The sequence below is a fragment of the Vulpes lagopus genome, chromosome 8 (genome assembly GCF_018345385.1).
Source record: "Vulpes lagopus strain Blue_001 chromosome 8, ASM1834538v1, whole genome shotgun sequence".
NCBI classification, from domain to species: domain Eukaryota; kingdom Metazoa; phylum Chordata; class Mammalia; order Carnivora; family Canidae; genus Vulpes; species Vulpes lagopus.
The window spans coordinates 6,084,811-6,107,546 of record NC_054831.1 but is presented as its reverse complement, the minus strand read 5'-3'; the positions used below and the strand labels follow the sequence as shown (position 1 = coordinate 6,107,546).

The following is a 22,736-nucleotide window of genomic DNA, read 5'->3' as shown; positions in this document are numbered from 1 at the left end:
GTATATCCGCCTGTCCTGTGACACGGATGCAGAGATCCTCTATGAGCTGCTGACCCAGCACTGGCACCTGAAAACGCCCAACCTGGTCATATCCGTCACCGGAGGCGCCAAGAACTTCGCCCTGAAGCCGAGGATGCGCAAGATCTTCAGCCGCCTCATCTACATCGCGCAGTCCAAAGGTGCGGGTGGTCCCTGCGGGGTGGGGATGCTGCGGGGCAGGGAGGCTGTGAGGGGGGGATGCTGCGCCGCCCCTTAGTCCCTAGAGGCTGAGCCCCGTCGTCTTTGGACAGAGCCAAGTCCCCAGATGCAGTTCATGCGCAGAATCTAGACACTCCAGAAGTACACGATTAATCATGATTTATTTAAAAGCAAGGTCCTCAGATGAATGGACAGGCAAGAAGCTCTGGCAGGTGGTGGTGGTCATGGGGGTGTCATAAGGTAAAATCTGCATCATGATGCTTCCTTGTGGGCACCTTTGTGTCCTTGAATCTTGAATCATCTAAGGTTTTCATTGTGTTGTTTCTACATATAAAATTTTACCCAGAATATTCTGGCCAACGGAAGAGGAAATTTCATTTCTTTGCTCTTTAATTTTGAGATCGATGATGGGCTTTTGGAAATAGCAATGGTGTTTGGCAGGTTGTAAGCACCAGGTAAAAGTGTGTGATTGAGATCAAGACGAGTAACTGTGGCTTTGTTACTTGAAATATTTGGCTTAGTGCTGCCTTTTTTGGTAATTTTTTTGTTTTGAAAAACTCAAACCTGCAGCAGAGTTGAATCGTGTAATGCACATCTGTACGCTCTTCACCTAGAGCCCCAAATTATTAGCATTTTCCCACATGTGTCATATTGCTTTCCAGAAACAGTCCCCTGTTAGGATTTTTAAAGACTCATTAGAGAGTCTTTTGCAGGCATCATGACCCTTGGCCCTTAAGTATTTCAGCATGAATCTCTCAAGAACAGGGGTGTCCTCTCTTAGATAAGAGTTTTCTTTGAATGTCAAGAAGAAACCTGGATATTATTCTCATTCATCCTCAATTTCCTGACCCACCAGAGGAAGCTACAGTAGATGGTTACTTTGTTATGAAACTGAGCAGCTCCACTTCCTTACTGCTAAATCCTGAACACACATCATTCATGCAGGATACTTATTAAATGCCTACTATGTGTCAGGAAGTGTTTTAAGTGCTGGGAATATAACAGAACAAAACAGACAAAAGTGCCTGGCCTGAGTACATTCAGTCAGAGGAAGGGAGGGGCTGGCTCTGATGTTAGCAGTCTTGGCGTCCTCTGCGTTGGCTGCTCGGAGTGCTGCTTCAGTTCTCCTTGCCTGGTTTGCAAGAGGGACGTTGACAATTAAAATCCGTCTAGAGGAAGGAGACTGGGTGCCCAGGGGTTGCAGTTCATATTCTGTGAGAAATGGTTGCAGGAATCAGGTGTGACAATCCTAAGGACCATGCTGCGTTTACCTTAAAATATTGGAAGGGTTTTATGTGGGAGATGACTAAGCTTGTTCCTTACTGCTGAGGACAGTAATACAATTGCAGAATGGAGACAAATAATGAACAAAGGGACTTTCTAATAACTGGGGGAGAGGGCTACCCAGAGCCTCTTGAGCCTTCCATCACCAGAGCTAATCAAGAGACACCAGTGACCACCGTCAGGCTGGGTTCCTACATGGGTAGTGCATTAGATCAGGGTCACTTCCAACTTTACGTTCAATTATTATGCTAAGTTATATTTTATAAGTATTTTCTTTACTTCATTTCTGGAAAAAAATGAGCAAAAACCCTTGACATTGTGAAGATTATCAAATATAAACCTTTAAATGCTGGTGTGCAAAGTTGTGTAATTACAAGGTAAAGCTAAATTGTAGGCACCAAGGTCATGGCACGAGAATAGGGGTCTGGGAGCAGAGTGCTCCGCTTTCCATGGCAGCACTGCCTTAACTTGCTCACAGGCTCGGGCCCAGCATTTATTATTCACCATGAAATTTACCTGAAAGGCTGGATAAAGATGCAGATTCTCTGGCCCGACCCTCTGGAGAGTCTGATGATTTAGATCAAGAGTGGGGCCCAGAATCTGTGTCTTTTTAAAACCAATATCTCTTAGAAATTCCTCCAAACATCCTCTTCTCCTTCTTCTTCATATGGTCCTTGGCAAGGCCCACTGCAAGGTGCGGCTGGCAGTGTCGTCCTGGTGCTCGCATGGTGGGGGCTTCTTCAGGGGTCTGTGAGCACAGGATGGGAGACTTACTCAGAGCCAACTGAGCATTTGCTCTCCTCCTTCACTGACAGGTGCTTGGATTCTCACTGGAGGCACCCATTATGGCCTGATGAAGTACATCGGGGAGGTGGTGAGAGACAACACCATCAGCAGGAATTCAGAGGAGAACATTGTGGCCATTGGCATAGCGGCTTGGGGCATGGTCTCCAACAGGGACACTCTCCTCAGGAATTGCGATGCTGAGGTATGGGACAAAAGGAGGGATGGGATAGGAGGAGAGATGGGACAGGAGGAGGTCTGTGAGGTCACGTGGGAGGAAGACCATGGCTTGGGGCTCTGGCCTGAACATTGTGGCTCTATGATAGAGCTAGCTCATGGGGAAGTCGGCCTTATAAGGAGTGCCTTTGGGACCAACAATTAAAACAAGAATGACATGAGTGCTTTGGTGGCTCAGTCTGTTAAGTGTCCGACTCTTGATTTCAGCTCAGGTCATGATCTTATGGTCATGAGATGGAGCCCTGTGTCCAGCTCTGCGCTGGGCATGGAGCCTGCTCAGGATTCTCTCTCTCTCCCATGCCTTTGTCTCTTGGCGTCCTCTGCGTTGGATGCAGAAAATAAACAAACACACAAAAACAACAAAAAAATTAGGACAAACAAACAAGGATGACACAATCAAAACAGTCCTGAGAAGGAGTTACCAAAGGATATGTTTTGTTTTTTAAACTTTCTTCCTGGTAATATCGTGTTAAAGTCAGGTTCTTTGTTCTTTATAACCATGACCCAAGTCTGTCCCAGAAGGGCTCAAGCCCTGACCACACTCACAGGAATTGCTGTGAACCCTGGTTAATTTGGTATTAAGAAAGTTATGAACAGCTCTCCCCTTAAAGTTTCCTGCGAGCATATTTAGAGAGTAATCAACACAATTTCATGTTCTATGTGCAAGGTAGATGTATGAGATTTTGTACCAAGTGTGGAATTTTGGAAACAACATTTCTAGTGAGTTGAAAACCTCCTTAAACGATAGGTGATGTCTACCTAGAAGCTTTAGACCTGATGTTCAGAAAACTCAATTTAGTCTATGCCTTCTTCTACCTGGGACTTCTTGGAAGTTTAGGTGGTAAATGTTCAAGATGTTTAGAATTACTCTGGTTTTTTATATTTTAATTTGAAAAGATTTTATTTATTTATAGAAAGTGAGCATGCGTGAGCGGGGCAATGGGGGGGGTGGCAACAGAGGGAGAGAGAGACTATCAGGCAGACTCCACCCTGAGCATGAAGGGATTAATCTCATGACCCTGAGGTCATAACCTGAGCTGAAATCAAGAATCAGATGTTTAACTTGGCTGATCCACACAGGTGCCCCTGATTCTTTTTGCTTTTAAAAATGATATATTTTTTTAATCAACATTTTTCAGGTGTATAAGGGACAGAGGAGAGTGGGGAGCCATTTCTGAGCATCTCTCGGGAGTGGTGGAGTGGGAGGAGAAGGGCTTTGCAGATAGAGTAACTAGGGGTGAGGAACTTTTTCTAGCTACGTGGTCTTGAGTGAGTTCTCTTCTCTGAGTTTTTATGATAATAACCTTGTATTATCATGGGATGGATTAACTGTATAGAGTGAATGGTAGCTTTTATTGTTATTTCTAGATGTTCAGCCAGGAATGCTAAAATCATTTTACATCAAATGCCAACTTCAGGGGGGAGGGTGGCCTGGGGTAGGATTCTGAGGACAGTGACAGGCTGAGTGGGAAAGAACTCAGTCTTTGTCTTTAGCCATATTTGTCTGGGGTATTGGCTAATCATCATTGCTGTCTGGTGGATACATTCCATAGATGAATTCATAAAATCACAAGAACAACCCTGTAAGGTAGGTATGCTTCCCCCCTGGATTGGAACAGCAACTTAGTATTTCCCTGGTGGCATCCTCTATCAACAAGTAAAACATGAAATGAATATGTAAGGATTAAATAGTTCCAATCACTTGGAAGTTAAGAAAGAAACAAACGAATGACACCTGCTAAATAACTCAAGTTCAAAAATGAACTTTCAAAATTTAATTGCAGATCACTTAGAAAGCAGTGGAAATGAAAGTATTATATGTTAGGACTGACAATATATGTCCAAAGCTGCACTCATAGTGAAATGCATAGCCCTATACTTTTATTAGCAAAAATCAAGAAAATAATTCAATAATAATATCTAACACTCTTTAATATCCACAACAATAAGGTTAACAATGAATTAAGTGCTACTATTACCTTTCTCATTACAGATGAGAAAGTAAGAAGCTTTCTTTAGTCACATGGCTAGTAAGTAGTAGAGCTATGGTTCATGGTCTTTTAGCCACCGCAGTTTCAAATTAATAGGTTTGAAAAATAACATCACAATAACACTTAAGAAGAGGAGAAAAAATAATATTCCATCAGAAATAAATTAATTAGAAAAGAAAAAAAAAGAGGAAGAGTAGAAATATTCTTTATTCTCTGAAACCATTTTGACAATTTAATTAAAGAATAAATAGAGCTGAGAAACCCACTATAGTAATAAATATTGAGAAAAATTGTACAGATGTAACATGCAATTGTATGTCAATACATTTGAAAATCTCAGGAAATTTATGTTTTTTATATTTTATATTTTTTCATAAAACAATAATTTCCAAAAGCTGATTCAACAAGAAGAGCTAGAAAATATGACTGCATGAATTATCAGTGAATGAGCTTAAAGGGAAATAAAAATCTTCAAAATTGCTCTGGGCTTTGGTGATTTCACTCAGAAAATTTTTAAAAAGTCTATTAAGAGTTAATTTAAAAAAATGTTTGTAGTCTCCAACACATAGAGAACCATGAGATCCTTATAAATTGCTGCAGAAAGAACAAATCTATGCCCTTTCTGGAAAACCATTTCAGAATTTGTTCCAAGTGCATGAAGACTGTTCATACCATACTTATATCACTCGAGAATTTAATATTTAGGCAAACATTATTAAAATATTTCTGATAATATCAAGAATTGACAGAAGCCTAAATATCTAGTAATATCAATAGTAGGAGGATCTTCAGCTAGATTACTATATAAACATTAAGAAAATTGTGCAAAATAATATTTCCAAAGATTTTCTGATAATATGGGAAATATTTGAAGTTTTAAATAGAAAATTATGAAAACTACATAAATTAATCTATATGCCTAGGAAAGATATAAGTACACTAAAATCTTGATGACTTCCACTGAGTTGTGGAATTAAGCATGATTTTAATTTTTCTTGTACTCTTCTGCATTTTCCATGTTTGCTTCAATGAGTATGTATTATTTTTAGATATTCAAATCATAGCACTGGTTTTCATTCCTTTTATGTGTCTGTTAATGAACATCTCTAGTGACTTAGAGTAGTTTCATAGCAAACCCATATGATCTTGTGGTCAACCTCTGTTTCTTTTCGGTCTTCCCTGAAAAATAGTGCTTGGTCTTTGCATAAGCTGAACCCAGTAATTGTTCATAATAACTTTGTCAACCATATCTTCCCATGTGGTTTCTATTCATGGCTTCATTACAAACCCCACTACTAGTAGATGGGCTCTACAAGGACCCAGGTTTAGCTGGCCTGAAACAATACCAGGTTTCACAAACACTGAGATTTTATTCATCTGGATCAAGGCTACACTGTCAAAAGTGTTGTTGCATTACATATGCACACACAAAAAGAGCTCATACATCTCCTTATTGGTTATTTCAGTGTTAAAATCCCCTTGTCAAAGTACAACTACAAAGACAAAACCACAAGGCAAAACAACATAATAAAATTTCACACACACTGAGTGGGATCATGTTAAAATCTATAAATTGATGCAGGAAAATTGAAATTGTTGCATTATCAAGTCTTCTTCCAGTGATAGGATATGGAATTTACTCAAGTCTTTGTCTTTGAGGAAAATTTTACAGTTTTCCTCATTAGGACCTACATATTTCTTCTGAGTGTTATTTCTAGAGATGATGTATTTTTGTTATTATTGCATGTAGGGTCTTTATTCAATGTAATTTTGGAAGTGATTTTTATGGAAAAGGATTTATTTGTTGTTTTGAATCAAACATTTTATGAATTCTCTTTCTGTTTTAACAGTTTTTCAGTTATTCTATGTTTGCAACCATATCTCTGATAAATAGTGTTGTTTTTAAACATAACTCTTCCATTTAATTATACTTTGAATTTTTTGCTTATCTTGATGTCTGGGTTAAAATGTCCAGAGTAATGTTAAATAACAGTGATGATAACAGGTATCCCAACAGGCATTCCAAATACTTGGTATCATCGTGGTGGGAATGAGACTATTATTTTCACCAGTAAATAGGATTTGGCAAAAACTTCAAAAAATGTATATTTTAAGAAAGTACCATAAGGCATCATCCTTTTATTTTTAGTTTATAATTTTTAAAATTAAGAATGAATATTGAGCACAAAAATGTCTGTTGGGTTGCTATTTTTTCCCTTTAAAGTATAATCTAATGAACAGAGTTCTGGAAACAATGCTAATTATCCTTTAATAATCCTACTGAGTTTAATTAGTCAATGATTTAGATCCGCATTCATTAGAGACTATGGTCTTTGGCTTTTCCTTTTCTGATTCTTTCCTTGTAAGTTTTTGGAACTAGTGTTGTGTTATGTAAGGGTGTGAATGGAATAGGAATGATTTCTTCCAGGAAAGTTTGGAGGTCTCCTGCATCAATTGCCTGAATGCCTGTCTTGCTAATATTATTCCATTTGGCATTTCCAGGACTTTTCTGATTGGTGCTCCTGGCTGGGCAAGGAGCACTTTGAGGAGAGAACTGTAACATTTGAAATTTTGTTTTCATTCATCCTTTGTTCTGATTGAATATATATGCCATCAATAGAGTCAGGAACCTTCCTCTCCTCATTAAAATTTCAACTTCGCTTGTTTTCTTGGAGTTCAGATTGAACATCTTTTAATGTGACCCTTTTAATGTGACCCATCTTTTAATGAGATTTAAGAACTAAACACTTTTGAATGGGATGGAGGGGTCAGGAACTCCTTTCTTCATGCTCCTCCAGCTGTTGTTTATTCTATGGTATTAAGTATTAGGAAAAAGTATCTGTTTAATTGCTTCTTTTTGTGGTCCTATAACTATGGGCTTCTAAAGAGTAAAGACCCCATCTTGTTCATTTTTAATTCATATTATAGATCCTGGCAAGGTCTTGGCATATGATAGATTCCAGGTACATATATATATGTATCTTTATCAATGTATCCAGACACACACACGCATAAATATAAGTGTATGTGTGTGTGTGTGTGTATGTGTACATAACTACATGCACACTCATGTATCTGTGTGTGTGTCTGGATACACACATACACACATAAACACCCACACTTCCTTGAGTGCTATCAATTTCAATGAATTGATATAAACGAGCGCAGGGCAATGAAACAAGAATTGGACTGGGAATCTGATCCTTATCCTGTCACCAGCCATTTATGTGACAATGGGGAAGTCACCTAACCATTTTGAAGCCTCATTTCTTCATATTTAAAATGAAGTCCTGTGCTGTAAGATCTCAAAGATCCTTCTGAACTTAGGACCCTGGGAGGATGTATCAATATAGGTGAGCCTGAATAATTAGCCTTAATATTAACATATAAAAATGTTATCATGTGTCTTGACCAACAAATAGATCTCAAAGACAAGATTCTCTGTACTTTTCAGGGATATTTTTCAGCTCAGTACATAATGGATGACTTCAAGAGAGACCCTCTGTATATCTTGGACAACAACCACACCCATCTGCTGCTTGTAGACAACGGCTGCCATGGACATCCTACAGTTGAAGCAAAACTCCGGAATCAGCTGGAGAAGTACATCTCTGAGCGCACTATTCAAGGTCAGGGTTTAGGAAATGGGCCTTAGACATAGTATCAAGAGCAGTAGCTGCAGCACCAACAGTACCCGCCAATCATTGAGTGAAGCATGGTGAACCCACCCAATTAGATGTCCTATTGCCAAAGAGGAGCTGTTATTTCTCTTCTTTCTTTGACATCCTAGAAGTGTTTCTGCCAAGGTTTCTGTGCATGTACCTTCCACGTGCTGGAGCATAAATGTTGCCTTATCACACTCTGTCACACTACTGATAGCAGTATAGAAAACCTGCTATCTCTTCTGCTAGACAACATTTAAGAGCAAATAAAATCCATCTTAGTAAGTCTGAGATTATGAAGCAATGTAGTTAGCTAGGGTAAAAACCATAAAAATCAACCTGTTAGCTTAACAGTTGGATGCGTTACTGGTTTGGATCTTGGCTATTTTTATACAATAGAACCACTTAAAATGGTTCTTCAAGGGAAGAATGCAGCAGTTGAGTGAAAGCCTTTATTTGCCATGGGAAGTGACAAATTCTCTCTCTCTCACCGCTACTGAGATATTGGTGCTGAGATGTGTCCTGTTATGGAACTAGAGTACCTCATGATGTAGTGACAGACTCCATAACAGGGACATATTGGAGATGTTCTCAACCTTTTTCCCTTTTCACTGGGACATACATAAAGGAAGACACTTATATATGTAATACTCTTTCTTTAGAGAACACATGGTTATGGGATTTTTTCACCCACTCAGGAAAACATAGGATTATGCAAATTAGTGAGGGTGTAATTATTATAAGGATAAACTGGAACCTGGCCTAATATACATTAGCAAAAGTAAATCATTCACAGCCTTCAGTGTTTTAAATATCACTAACAGGGCAGCCCAGGTGGCTCAGAGGTTTAGTGCCGCCTTCAGCCCAAGGCGTGATCCTGGAGACCCTGGATTGAGTCCCACGTCGGGCTCCCTGCATGGAACCTGCTTCTCCCTCTGCCTGTGTCTCTGCCTCTCCATCTCTATGTCTCTCATGAATAAATAAATAAAATCTTTAAAATAAATAAATAAATATCACTAACAAATTGCAACATGACCCGTGTCATACTATTACTGGTTTGGGGGTACAGAGAAACATCTGCCACGATCAATGGGGAGATAGTCAAGTCTGAGATCTGCAGTCATCACCCCACACCCTGGGCTCATGGAGCAGAAGCTCCTGGTCTGCCTTTTCTTGACATAGGTGAGTATTTCTAATGAGCCCAGTATAAGTTTTACATTTTATGCCTTACAGATTCCAACTATGGTGGCAAGATCCCCATTGTGTGTTTTGCCCAAGGAGGTGGAAGAGAAACTTTGAAAGTGAGTCTTGGTTTGGTTTTCTAGAAAACTGATCAACAAGCTAACTCAGCAAATTTGTGTTTTCAGGGCTTTGGAGCTAGTGTAATCTAACCTGACTAATTTATTTTACTACAACAAGTAGGCAGTATTTTCTTCACCATATAATGTTCCCTAACAGTCCAGAGGAGATTTGGGAAGAACATGAGTGGCTTGTATACCTAATGTTGGCTTTGGCCATCAGCCCCACCAAGGAGTGAGTCTTAACTCATAAGACTTAAAGATCATAATCAGCATATATATTGGAAAACCATGGCCACCCCATCTGCATGGAGATAAGCTGTGAACATACACAAACAGGCTAGTGGGGTTCCTAAACCACCGAAGGCCCATCCACATGCTTCCTGGGGCTGCAAGGGCTCTACCTATAAGAAGGAACCCTGAGCCCAAAGTGATTCCAGGGTCACAGAAAGTTTCCTGGATGATTCTATATCTGCAGCATTGAACAGTGGAGCAAGAATTCTGCTTCTCACCCCATCCGTGTTACTCTGATGTTTCTGAATTCCTCTTAACCTGCAGCCAGGCTTCTGCCTGGCTTTTTTAGAAAGTATCAGTGTAATTGCATTTTTGTCGCTATTTGAAGGCATGTGCATCGCGTTGAAGATCTCACTGTTTTAGCAATAGGACTTCACAAGAAAGTGATTTTTAAGTCCTCTTTTTAATTAATTTCCATGTTGGTTTGCCTACCTCCTTGTGTCCTCTATCCTGTGTAGATACCATGGTTCTTGATCCTCTCCCCTTCCTCTCAGATTCTCCTCCTGGAATTACAAGTAATTCCTGGTGAAGTTATTTGGAATCATGATCTAGCACTTTGTTTATTCTTTTATATTACAATGGCCTTTTCATTCATTCATTCATTCATTCATTCATTCATTCACTCACTCACACCTGCTGTGAGATCTGCTGAGACCATGGTTAAATGAAAGTTTTTCAGGGAAAGAATTTTCAGGAAAAAAATTAAAGAATTTTTTGGAAATTGTCAGTATGTGTAATGGTTGAAGAACAGGAGAGAAGAGAGAAAGAGAGATGGGGAGAAAGGAATTGAAAGATGGTTATGTTTACAAACTCTCTCTCAAATTTTAGATTTGGAATTCTGATTTCCAGAGAACACTGTGGGCCCAGGCACTGTAGTTCTATGGCATTTTCCCCAAATGCCTGTGCAGCTGGTAACTATGCCCAGGACAGGGGACAGGACAGAGGAGGGAAGCTCCCTGTCTGATCACCCCACTTTGGCCCCAGCATGTGGACATTTGTCCGTAGGGCAGGCAATGGGGTGCAGAGCTGGAAACGCCCCTCTGTCTGCCCGGATGAGGCACTACACACTTATGGACAGTGTATTCTCCAGAAAGACATTCAGTCTCTGCTAAAGGCAGTTTCTTCTGTGCCTATAGATCACTTTGTCTTGCTGTCAAGTGATTTAAAATTCTTAAGACCTATTATAGCCTCTGTGGTTTTTATAAAGCAAATAATAAAAGCATGTTGCATATTTATCTGGGAAACAAATCTAATTTTATTCTCTTTTCATAAAAGGGGGCAAGGAAAATTATTTGGGAATTATAAGGGAAATATGTGTCCACATAATACAAAACAAATGGCTGCTGCTTTGAAGGTATTTTCATACCTTACAAGTATGAATATTGTTAACCTCTATCAGATAAGCTATCACCGATAATATTGAATACTGTCTTGGGAGTTGTCATGCATATCTATGATGTCAGTATTTGAAATGATCAATTTTGTATATAGAGATATTTTAGGCACTTATTTATGGAGAACTTAAGCCCATCACACAGGTCCTTTTTATGGGAATTGGTATTAGCACAGTATATAATACAGGTGGCTTACGTTGCTCACTCATAAGTAGTTGCAGACATTTGGTTTGCTTCTGACTGAAACAAAACCCCAAAGGAAAATGTGCAGAGGTGCGTCAAGGTGTCTGGTTGACAAGCTCGGTCCTGAGCACGTTCTGTTGGTCATCAGTGTGTCTTCCATCTAGCTGACTCTGTCTCCCCTCTCCCAGGCCATCAACACCTCCATCAAAAGCAAAATCCCCTGTGTGGTGGTGGAAGGCTCAGGGCAGATTGCAGACGTGATCGCGAGCCTGGTGGAGGTGGAGGACGTCCTGACATCATCTGTGGTCAAGGAGAAGTTGGTGCGCTTCTTACCCCGCACGGTGTCCCGGCTGCCTGAGGAGGAGACCGAGAGTTGGATCAAATGGGTAAGCTGTAGGGGGGCTTCTGGGAGCTGAGAAGAAGGCAGCCAAGTTCATGGGGAGGGAGGAAGCCTGAAGTGTCCAAGTCCACTAGAGCTGGCTGTTTTATCCATTCTCGGTGGCACTGAAGCGATACTCTGGCCCAGACTAGGTTTCTTGCTGGTCATTGAAGCTCACATAAGTTAAATAACTCATCAAGTCTCCAGACCTGGGGGATAGCATTCAGGGTTCAGACTCAAGTCTGCTTGCAAAGCTGGTAATCCTTTGACACCATGACTTCAACAAATGTTTAACTTCCCAGTTCTGTGTGTATCAGTGGAGAGAGGAAAGAAATCTCTGGTAATGATGTTTTAGAACTCCAGATTCTAAACAGAGTCTACACCCATTGGAGAAGTTGTTGTAACAGAATGATCGCCTTTCTAAATTAACTGGCCTGTGACACAATTCAGAATCTCTCACCTTTCTTATCAGATCATGGAAGAAACATGTACTTATCAGAATATCTATTACATGTCTTATGGCTTAGCCTATGGAAGTATTTCAGCATAGTGCCATGCCATTCTGTTTTATGATTGCTGTTGACTTGAACCAACTTCCATTTCCTTGACTGCTCAGTTCTTAGAAAGCCCATGTTAATATCAGTGGGTACATTCAAGTCAGCTCATTCCAGAATGGACTTTGATGCTTGGATATTTTTTGGAATATATGCTGCCACTTGAGAATCATAAAGGAAATAGCAGGCTATAGACAATGAGGGAGTTATTTTTTTTAAAGATTTTATTTATCCATGAGAGATACGCAGAGAGAGACAGAGACATAGGCAGAGGGATAAGCAGGTTCCATATGGGGAGCCCCATGTGGGACTCGATCCCGGAACTCTGGAATCATGCCCTTAGCCAGAAGCAGATGTTCAACCACTGAACCACCAAGGCGTCCTGAGAGTTATTTTTAATCATAGAACCCATTTTGTCATAAGAGTTCAAGGTTGAATTTAGTATAAGAAATATTATTTAACTAGCCTGGCATTTTAACACTATTTAGTTGTGAAAGCATTTCAAAATATCCAATGCAGCAAACTGAAACCCTGGTATCATGAAGATAGTCTTGTTCATGGGTAGTCTCTGCCATTGTTTAAGGCAAGTCTGAATAAACCAAATCCTTGTTAATCATGAGAAAAATGAACTCAGTCTTCTAGGCTGCTGGGTTCTCTGGTAAATTAACACACAGTGGGACCCTACTGGTCTTATTTAATTTCAGATGCATGGATGATTAGCTGGTAATCCTGGTGAGATGCGATGGCTGAAGTGGTCAAGAAGCAAGTCCTTTCTGGATAATTAACTCTTATTACCTAAAATTTAGAATTTAAAAACGCAGATGTATCTTCTTCCAGTGTCAGTGTTGGTGCTGAATGATGTCCTGCCCCATGTATGCTTGTATGATATTCCTACTTGAATTATAGCATTTTTTCAGGTTTTACTAAAAATATAAAGCTTATATAAAAGCTCATGCTGAGATTTCCTTGTATCTTGGCCAACTCCTGTTGAGAGACAGACACAAGGTGAACAGAGATCAAATTTTATCAGCTTCATTGATGATGAAGGCAAAATTGGCAGAGGTGGCTTAGGGGTGCAGTCGTAATGGGCTTCCTTGTGCTGAGCCCCAGAATGAGACAGATGAGCCCATCTAGACGAGGCAGCCATGGATAGCAGCTGCCTCCCCACCCCAGCCAAGTGTGTGGCCCATGGCAGAGCAGAACACTAGCACTCTGCAAGGAGTAGATCCAGAGAAGCAGGAAAGGGCTGGCTGGGCAGAGTGAGAGTCATCAACCAGACATGTCACTCCCTGACCCTGAATGGGAGTAAGTGAAGGGGTGGAGAATGTCAAGGGGCTTGATTTGGATGGCGCTCACTTTGCATGGAAATATGTGGGTGAGGAAAAGGAATCCTCCCTTCCCAAAGTGGTTATACACTTTTCATTCTCCACATATGGAGACCTAAATGGTCTGAGTCAATTCCAAACACAGCAACAGAGCAATCCCAGAGACATTGACTGTTGAGCACTAAACTCAAGGTGCTTTCTTGGGTGCATGGAAGAAATTCAGTGGTTGGTTCAAGGATACCCACAGAGGAAGGAATAGGCAACTCTTAGCTTACCCACCAAAGATGGCCCTGGATCCTCGTCAGTGGCTTTCCCTTTACTCCTCATGCAAGTTGGCTTGAAGAGTCTGAGCCAGGTCATGCCCAAAGAACGGAGGCCGTCTAATGAGTCCTCCACCCTCAGTGAGGGAATTTGATTTCTGCTTTCAGAAAACTGTTACAGGAAATCTGAAACAGGCTAAAAATCAGACACATCTCACTTATCCTTCCTGGGATTCATACCTCATTCATATTCATATCTAATATGCTAATGATCCTTCATAATTATAATCAGGTCAGAAGACATCCATCAATAATAAAAATTGGTCTGGCATTTTAATTATGCACTTATATGAAGTTTTGCAATCAGTACAGATTTCCCAAAAGACCAAGCTCAAGAGTGGAATTGTTAATTAATGAATGTATACATCCAGTCAGATATTAATTGAACAACCCTCCAGGCTAATTAGAGGTGACCTCACTGATCTTGTGGATGACCAACCCCCAAATCTGAACTCATGGTTTCATGACCTTTCCAGGGAACCCAATATATCTCCACTGGGATCATGCTTTCTTTTTCTACCAGTTCATCCAGAATTGTTCTCCTCTGCCTGCTCCTCACCTTCTGGAGAACTTAACCCTTGAGAATATCCCAATCCATCAGTCCGCCTAGATACCATTCATTTATTTCAAACTCTTTCATCTACTCATTTATTCAGTTGATATTTATTGAGCATATACCATATGTCAGGTTCTGGAATAGGCATTTCAGAAAGAGCAGTGTACACAATGGGAAGAGTCCTTGTCCCCATAGAGAAAACAGAAATTGGAATAAAGTTTGTGTTGAGTGATTATGATACATAGCGTTGTATAATTTCAAACTGGAATGAGTGTGCTAAAGAAAGGTAACATGGATTTGGAAGGGTATGAGCCAAGGGAGCCTGGCCTGGTAAGAAAGGTCTCTCAGGAGACTTCTCAGAGGAGGTGAGAGCTGTGATCTGAAGGGCGGGTAGTCATTGGGGGTGAAGACTGGGATTGTAATGATGAGGATAGCATGTGCAAATGTCCTGAGGCACAAAGCAAGCATGGCCTACCTGAGGACCTGGAATATGGCAGTGAGGGTCGGAGTTCCCAGGGGAAGCTGGAGAGCTTATGAAGGGCCAGGCCAGGCAGCTTCTCGATCGCTGTTTTGAGGTCTGGATCATGTTCAAGTGGAAGAGGAAGTCACTGCAAGGTTGAATCAGTGTGAGCATGTGGTGAGTTGTGTTCAGGGAAGCTCACACTGGCTGCAGTGGGAGGCGGCAGGGCTAGAGGAGGCAAGAAGGAGGTGTCAAGGAGGGAGACCATGTAGGATTCCCCAAAGGTGTCCCTGGGCCCCATCAGTGTGCTCTGTATCCATATTCACCTTCTCCTTTTTCCTTTTTGTTTGGAAGGGAAAGATGTCTCAGCCCCTCAGTGCTACCCCCCACCCCACGTGTGCCTGGAATATTGGGACCTGGACCCCCTCCCCTGGTCATTTCTAGTTGCACTCCCTTCCTCTTGCCTGGGCTAGGACTGCCCACTTGGAGACAGGACCCCATCCTTCACGCTCACCCTCCCACTGCCTACAGTGTGTGTGTCCCTGTGGTTTTCCTATATTTCCTGGTCACCCCCAATCACTGCATGCTCTGAACTAAGGCCTCCAGTACTGCCTTCCCAGACTGCAGCCCAAACCGTCGCTCTAATGTCCAAATCCAAGGCCAGGCGAGACTCTGCAGGTCCAGATCCTTGTTTCCAAAAGTTGCTGGGCCCTTGTCTCCAACCTGGAGCCCAGTAAACCAAAACCAGGCTGGTTTCCTCTTCTACAGGTGCTCTACCTTGTTGAGCTCTGGCCAAGCTCAATGGCCCTGGAAGCCTTGGGATTGGGTTTTATTCATTTATTTATTTTTGAAAGATTTTATTTAGTTATTTGAGAGAGAGAGAGAGAGAGAGAGAGAGAGAGCGAGCATGAGTGTGGGGGAGGGGCAGCAGAAAAGGGAAAAAGCAGACTCCTTGCTGAGAAGGGAGCCCAATGTGTGGCTTGATCCCAGGACCCCGAGATCACAATCTGAGCTGAAGGCAGTCACTTAACTGACTGAGCCACCCAGGTGCCTTGAGATCGGGTTTTAAAATTAAGTATTACAGAAAAATCATGAAGGAAATAGCAAATTCCTTTTCTCTTTATCCAATCAAGTCCTCTTGGCTGTTGTTCATGTTGTACTTTTCCTTCCCACAGGTTAAGCCCTGATGACCACACTGGGTGGTTTCTATGACTTTCTCTTCCTCTTTTCACTTTTGTTCGCTCATTCAACAATTGCCTACCATGTGCCAAGCCTGATGACATGGGTGCATGCACATGCACACTCACACAGTCATGCACATGCATACTCACACCTGCACACACTCACATACCCATGCACACTCACACACACCCACACAGCCCACTCACACACTCACATACATACACACACACTCACAATGCTCACTCACACCTGCACACACTCACACATGTCCACACTCATATATGCCCACACACTCATAAACACCCATGCACACACTCACGCATGCTCACTCACACACACATGCACACACACACTCGCATTCACCCCCAGTCCCTGAGTCTCAGCTCTTCAATAGGAACTTTTTCACATGTGTCGCCCTCGTACAACCAGTACTTTGTTCTCATTGTGGCTAAGGACTCATTATTTCAACTCAGAGGTCAGGTGCTACGGGGACAGGTGCCGTAGGTGAGGGAAGGGGCTCTGGAACACCCCGTAGAGGTCTTCAAGAAAGAATGGAATAAAAGATTCTTTACCAAAAGAGAGACGTTTATGCTCCTTATGACTGAAATCAGTTGCCTGACAACTGTGCTCTTTAAATCTTGCCAGCTCAAAGAAATTCTCGAAAGTTCTCACCTATTAACAGTTATTAAAATGGAAGAAGCTGGAGATGAAATTGTGAGCAATGCTATTTCTTATGCTTTGTACAAAGGTGAGTAAAAATAGCTTCTCTAGAAGTTTGGGCTTTGTGTTGCTTTCTGTGGCTTCTAATGGCCTGCATGTTTTTCTTAAAACAGCTTTATGGAAATATAATCTTGTACTTAATTTTGGCTATCATAGATTGGAAGCTAGAATAACTACTATTGACCTGCTGAGTTAAATCTTCTTGGTTGGATGTATTTAATAGAACAAGAATTTTTATGCCATTAAGGTACTGACCAAATACGATCCCAGCACTCTCCAAAGAGCTGTCTGTAACAATCGTTTAAATTTTTCAGCTGAGTCTCAGGAGGTGGTGAAAGCTTTGGGCTCTGTCCTAGGGTTCTGCGTATATATGTACACACATGCACATGTACTTTGTACATGTAAATAATTTTGCATTCAGTTTCAGGAATCTACAAATCTCCTGAAGCTTATGAATGAACCTGTTTTAAAATTCTCACCTGTGATCTTTGCTGTCTTAGAATTCCATCAAGGTGGATGTTACCTGGAGTAAATCGATCCTTGGCAAAGACCATGTAGAGTTGAGCCACCTGATTAATATATGTAAGGTATGCAGAGAGAGTAGGGTGAGGTACCTAGGAAGGGTGATTTAAGCATTAACTATTTATTAGAATTATTTGTATTATGTTTGCCAGAAATTTGGTTGTAAGTGTATTTATTAAAATGGGATTATATTTGTAGAGATTTGTGAATGCAGAATATATTAGCTCTGGAAAAGACATTAGACATTGTTATAATATGGCTCATTATTTTGTAGATTTAGATATATAGTGTAAGTCAGATATGTTCCTTGAAATATAATATTCATGGAATCTGAACCTATGGAAAATATCAATATAGCATAATTATCTGTTAGAATATGAAATGTAAAGATATTATTATGGTTTGAATTGATCCTCATTATATACTTCTAGGACATACAGAATATGGACAAGAGTGACTAAAATGAAGATGCATAAGAACAGGCGAAATGACTTCTCTGAGTGTCAGATTCTAAGAGAACGTGCTTAGAATCTACTTTATAAAAGGCTCTGATAATTGGCTGTGGAATGGTTCTGACTCTCTTTTTTCTAGTGAGTTGATTTTTCCACCTCTGTCCTCCTACAGCCTTTAGCACCAATGAACAAGATAAGGATAACTGGAATGGGCAGCTGAAGCTTCTGCTGGAATGGAACCAGCTGGACCTAGCCAATGAGGAGATATTCACCAACGACCGCCGATGGGAGGTAAAAAGAAGCTCTCCTGGGCTAGTCCAGTGTCAGGTCTGGTCCACTTATTGCGAGATCTTCAATATCGGATCTTGTAGAGGACTGTCCCCTCTGGTGTCAGCTGTCACTTTCCTTATCCATAGTGTAGGACGCTCACATGGACTTAGTAGGTTTGTTGTTAAGAGATAATAAAAACAAAATCACTCATGCAAGAACATATCAATCCACTAATGCCAGCCAAAGCTTCCAGCCCGCAGTCACAACCTGAGAGGTGCTTCTCCATCTGGGTGCAGAGGTGCAGACCCCCTCCTGGGAGCAGATGGGGCGATGTATGGAGATAATCTGTGCAAGATGGCTAAAAGGGGTTTATCAGAAGTAGCTTGACTAAAAATCAAGACAGCACTGCTCATTTTTTGCACCCTGCCCCCTCTGCCCAGCTAAGGTCTTTTTTTTTTAAAATAAATTAATTTTTATTGGTGTTCAATTTACCAACATACAGAATAACACCCAGTGCTCATCCCATCAAGTGCCCCCCTCAGTGCCCGTCACCCATTCACCCCCACCCCCCGCCCTCCTCCCCTTCCACCACCCCTAGTTCATTTCCCAGAGTTAGGAGTCTTTATGTTCTGTCTCCCTTCCTGATATTTCCCACACATTTCTTCAGCTAAGGTCTGATAAGAGGGTTGTCAGCCGTGAGATGCATAAGGGAAAAATAGAACAACTTGATTGAAGACACACAATGAATGTCTTAGAGTTAGATAGAGACTCTGGATTCTTGGCCAAACAAACATCTTGAATACGGAAGTTGTATGTCCGATAAAAACCGTAATTTTTTTCCAGTAGGCTGATTCTTCTCAGAAGAGCTGTAGGACTGCCTACTTTAGCAGTGTCCTCTTGTGTACAGCTCATGTTAAATAGTTCTAGGAGCTTTGTTCAGAGGAACAATTATAGGCCATCATTCTTGGATCTGCGAGGCTGTGTGCTGCTTTGTTTTCTGCTCATTTGGATCAATCTAAGTCATAAGTGGGCAGTGAGAATCTATTTAGTTTTATGAGAGTTCGTGTAGATCAGAAGGCTCCTGTATCTCATGACATTCATCCTGTGTTGTCAGGTTCAGAAAACACTTCTAGGCTCATTGTTGTAAAATCAGATGAAGACTTGATTTATATTAATACATTATCAATTTTAATAATGTAATGCAAATAAAGTAACGGCTTATGGGTTTTTAAATTATTTATTCCCTTAGCAAACATTATCTTGTGTTTGGTCTTTGCAGTAGGGTGAACCCTATTGCACTCTGCAAGGCTTTAGGAAGTTGAAAGTAGGTAGAATTATAAGGAGATCTAGTTAATTGATTCATAAATTGATCCCTGTGTGTGAAATGTTCTATTTAAGTAAGGTCAGATGGTGGAAATAAACACAAACTTAAGCATATATTGAATGGTACATTTAATTTTATTAACTCTGCTAAAGATAGTTCAGGGTGAAAGGCATAACGGTTAAGAGAATGGACCCTAGAGCCAGCCCATCTGCATGACTTAGCCTCCACGAGTCACTTAACCGCTCTGTGCCTCAGTTTCTCCATAGGTGCTGTGTTGGAGTCAGCTCATGCTGGCTTGCAAGGGTTAACTGCTAAGATTTCAGAGATTTTGCAAGTCTGTCGTTAACACAGTCGTTATTAGGAATTAAATTATGTACCTTCAGAATTAAATTTTTAAAAATATTTTATTTATTTATGAGAGAGAGAGAGAGAGAGAGAGAGAGAGAGAATGGCAGAGACAGAAGTAGGCTCCATGCAGGGAGCCTGATGTGGGACTCGATCCCCGGACTCAGGATCACACCCTAGGCCAAAGGCAGGCACTAAACCACTGAGCCACCCAGGGATCCCCCAGAATTAAATTTTTTATTAAAAATAAAGGCAATAAATAATCAAAACTCATCACTTTCTAATTATTTTACCACATTTGCTACTATCGGTGCTCTGGAAGTTGTTTTGGCCTGTTGCATCTTCATGCTGGAAATACTAGGCAGTGGGAGTGCTTCTCCACGTCTGTCCCAATTCAGCATTCAGTGAGGTCACACTGGTGGCTGAAAATTGGGCACAGTGGGAGCCTTTGCACCACAGGCACTGGCAAGTACCACGAATCAGAGCTTATTATTTTCTTTCAGAGATGTGGTTGTTAAACATTTACCTGCACACCAGGCTCACCTGACAATGAAGGTGATGATCATAGAATCAGAGCAGTACCTACCTCATTGGATTGTGATGATGGTTAAATCAGATGGTGCTTCTGAAGCACTTAGAACGTTGGCACGTATCGAACCCTGTATAAGTGTGCATTTCAAAATAAGTAAAAGCTTTTGGAATGATGACAATATCTGTGTCACCTTTTATACTGCACAAAGCAGTTCCACGGTGTTAGTTTATTTGTCATCCACACCAACCCACAGCAGGGATGGTCTGGTTTTTCCAGTTAATAATCCAGGGTTCCAAGGTACCACAGGATTGGGAGTTACTGATACTGTTTTGAGGGCCTGCTCTGACCTCAAATCTCTGAAAAGAACTTGGTCTGTGTTAGCTCATTGCACCCGGCAAGCACCTATTTTACAGAAGAGCAAACTGAGGCTGGGAGACACAGCCTTGTTCTGGGTCACACATGTAGGTAATGGTAGAACGAGGATTTGGAAACAAAGATGTGTCGGACCGCAAAGTTTTCTCTTTCTCTATATGCCAGCGGTTCTCAAAGTGTGGTCCTCCGACCAGTGGCAGCATGGGCGTAACCTGGGAGCTTGTTAGCAGCACAAATTGTCAGACCTTACCTCAACCTGCTAAAGCAGAAATTCTAAGACGGCCTCTGGCAACCTGTGTTTTAATAAGCCCTCCTGATGACCCTGATCGAAGTGTGGGGACCATCGCCCTATCAAGTGTGTGAACAAGGAAAGGCAGATGATTTAGGAGGGTAGAGCCACAGCTTGGAGACCTACGGGACACTTGCCAGGTCCCTCTCTAGGCAATGTGTGATGCCCAGGAGTCCAGCATGAGGCAGAAGCAGAAACAGTTAATGCTGCCCTTGGCAGGGGATATTCACCGGAAGCGGGGGTCAGGCACACATTGTGAGTGAAGTGGGCCGTGTGGACAGAATGAGGAGTTGGGGCAGGGCGGGGGCTTTGGGGGCTAGAGATTCCCGGTCCCTTGACTCCGGCTGGTGATTCTCTGTGTTGTCAGTTTCTGGTTTCCCCTTCTAAATCTGGATTTTAATGCTGGAAATGTGTAGATGTTTATGAACCCTCTAAGTGGTAATGTTGGCAACTGAACGGAACTGTGAACAATGTTCTGGAGGACAAGCGGAACACAGCTGAAAGCTGATGTGGCCTGATGCCCACTGGTCTGTGTCTGAGGTAAACATTAATCATCTTTAATAAGATTCTCAGTAAGCTCCTATGGGACAGTTTTACCAGGAAGCCCAGAAAGTGGAGGTAAAGATAAATAAGACCCGGGTGTCATTGTCAAGTGTCCCAGTGACTTCCTGCGATGTAACACGACCGGCCCTTTGCCTGGTGGTGTGTGGCTCGAAGGGCAGCTCCCAGGGTGTGGAGTGAAGACAGGCTGGTGGTCGGTTCACAGCGTCTACTGTAGACTTCAGAGAGATGGTGGGAGCCACACTGCCCCTGGGTGCTTCTGGCATGCTGGGCACCGGGATAAATTCCTGACCGATGTTCTGCCCATGTAATTATCTCTCTTCTGTGATAGCAAGAGGCCAGGTCACCTCCAAGCCCACACCTGGCTGACTTCAAAGTTTCCACCTTGCCACCTCCCTGTCTGTTTGAACTATGATCTAAAGTGACATTAGAGCTGAAAAGACTAAATTTATTCCCAAAACAGGATTAAAAGAGATGTTGAGGTCACTCTTACTTTGTGGCTGGGAATATGACGTAAAGGAGAAAGAGAACATGTTGTGTTTCTTTTGTTGGCTGTGGGGTCTGAGTCCCCTCTCTGCTTTCTCCATAGTCTGCTGACCTGCAAGAGGTCATGTTTACAGCTCTCATAAAGGACAGACCCAAGTTTGTCCGCCTCTTCCTGGAGAATGGGTTGAACCTGCGCAAGTTTCTCACCAATGACGTCCTCACTGAACTCTTCTCCAACCACTTCAGCACCCTTGTCTACCGGAACCTGCAGATTGCCAAGAATTCCTATAACGATGCCCTCCTCACATTCGTCTGGAAACTGGTGGCCAACTTCCGGAGAGGCTTCCGAAAGGAAGACAGAAATAGCAGGGACGACATAGATGTAGAACTTCACGTATGTACCGGGGCGGTGGTCTGCTTTTGAGTCTTCATGCAAAAAAAATATCTTGACTTCCATAGTTCCCACTTCTTCTCTAAATGCAATAAAGTAGCCTGCATGTTGGCATCGTTCACTTTTGCTACTGCCTTTACTGTAGCATAATGAGATACAGTAAGATAATGAGTCTGCTGGGTGAGTTGTCTGACATCTTGCTCTAAGCTCCGTGCTATACTTCAAATTGTTGTCACAATTTTTCTTAATTGCAAAGCTCCGTGGGGGCACACACACTTTCTGAAGGCATCTAACAAGGAAGAGGGACAAATGAATGGCTCCCTGTTCGTGTCTCAGCCTTTCAGGTGTGATCAATTGCCCGGGTAAAGGACT

The 22,736-nt window shown here is 41.8% G+C and overlaps 1 protein-coding gene across 1 annotated transcript in view; it reads left to right on the top strand.

The window, feature by feature from the left end:
* Positions 1-22,736, top strand: part of TRPM8 (transient receptor potential cation channel subfamily M member 8) — a 76,146-nt gene that overhangs the window by 12,709 nt on the left and 40,701 nt on the right. The window contains exons 4-11 of the mRNA XM_041767598.1: positions 2-179; positions 2,298-2,470; positions 7,948-8,122; positions 9,389-9,456; positions 11,513-11,710; positions 16,746-16,848; positions 17,967-18,085; positions 22,077-22,367. Coding sequence (XP_041623532.1) covers positions 2-179; positions 2,298-2,470; positions 7,948-8,122; positions 9,389-9,456; positions 11,513-11,710; positions 16,746-16,848; positions 17,967-18,085; positions 22,077-22,367 — 1,305 coding nt within the window. The remainder of the gene's footprint in view (position 1; positions 180-2,297; positions 2,471-7,947; positions 8,123-9,388; positions 9,457-11,512; positions 11,711-16,745; positions 16,849-17,966; positions 18,086-22,076; positions 22,368-22,736) is intronic.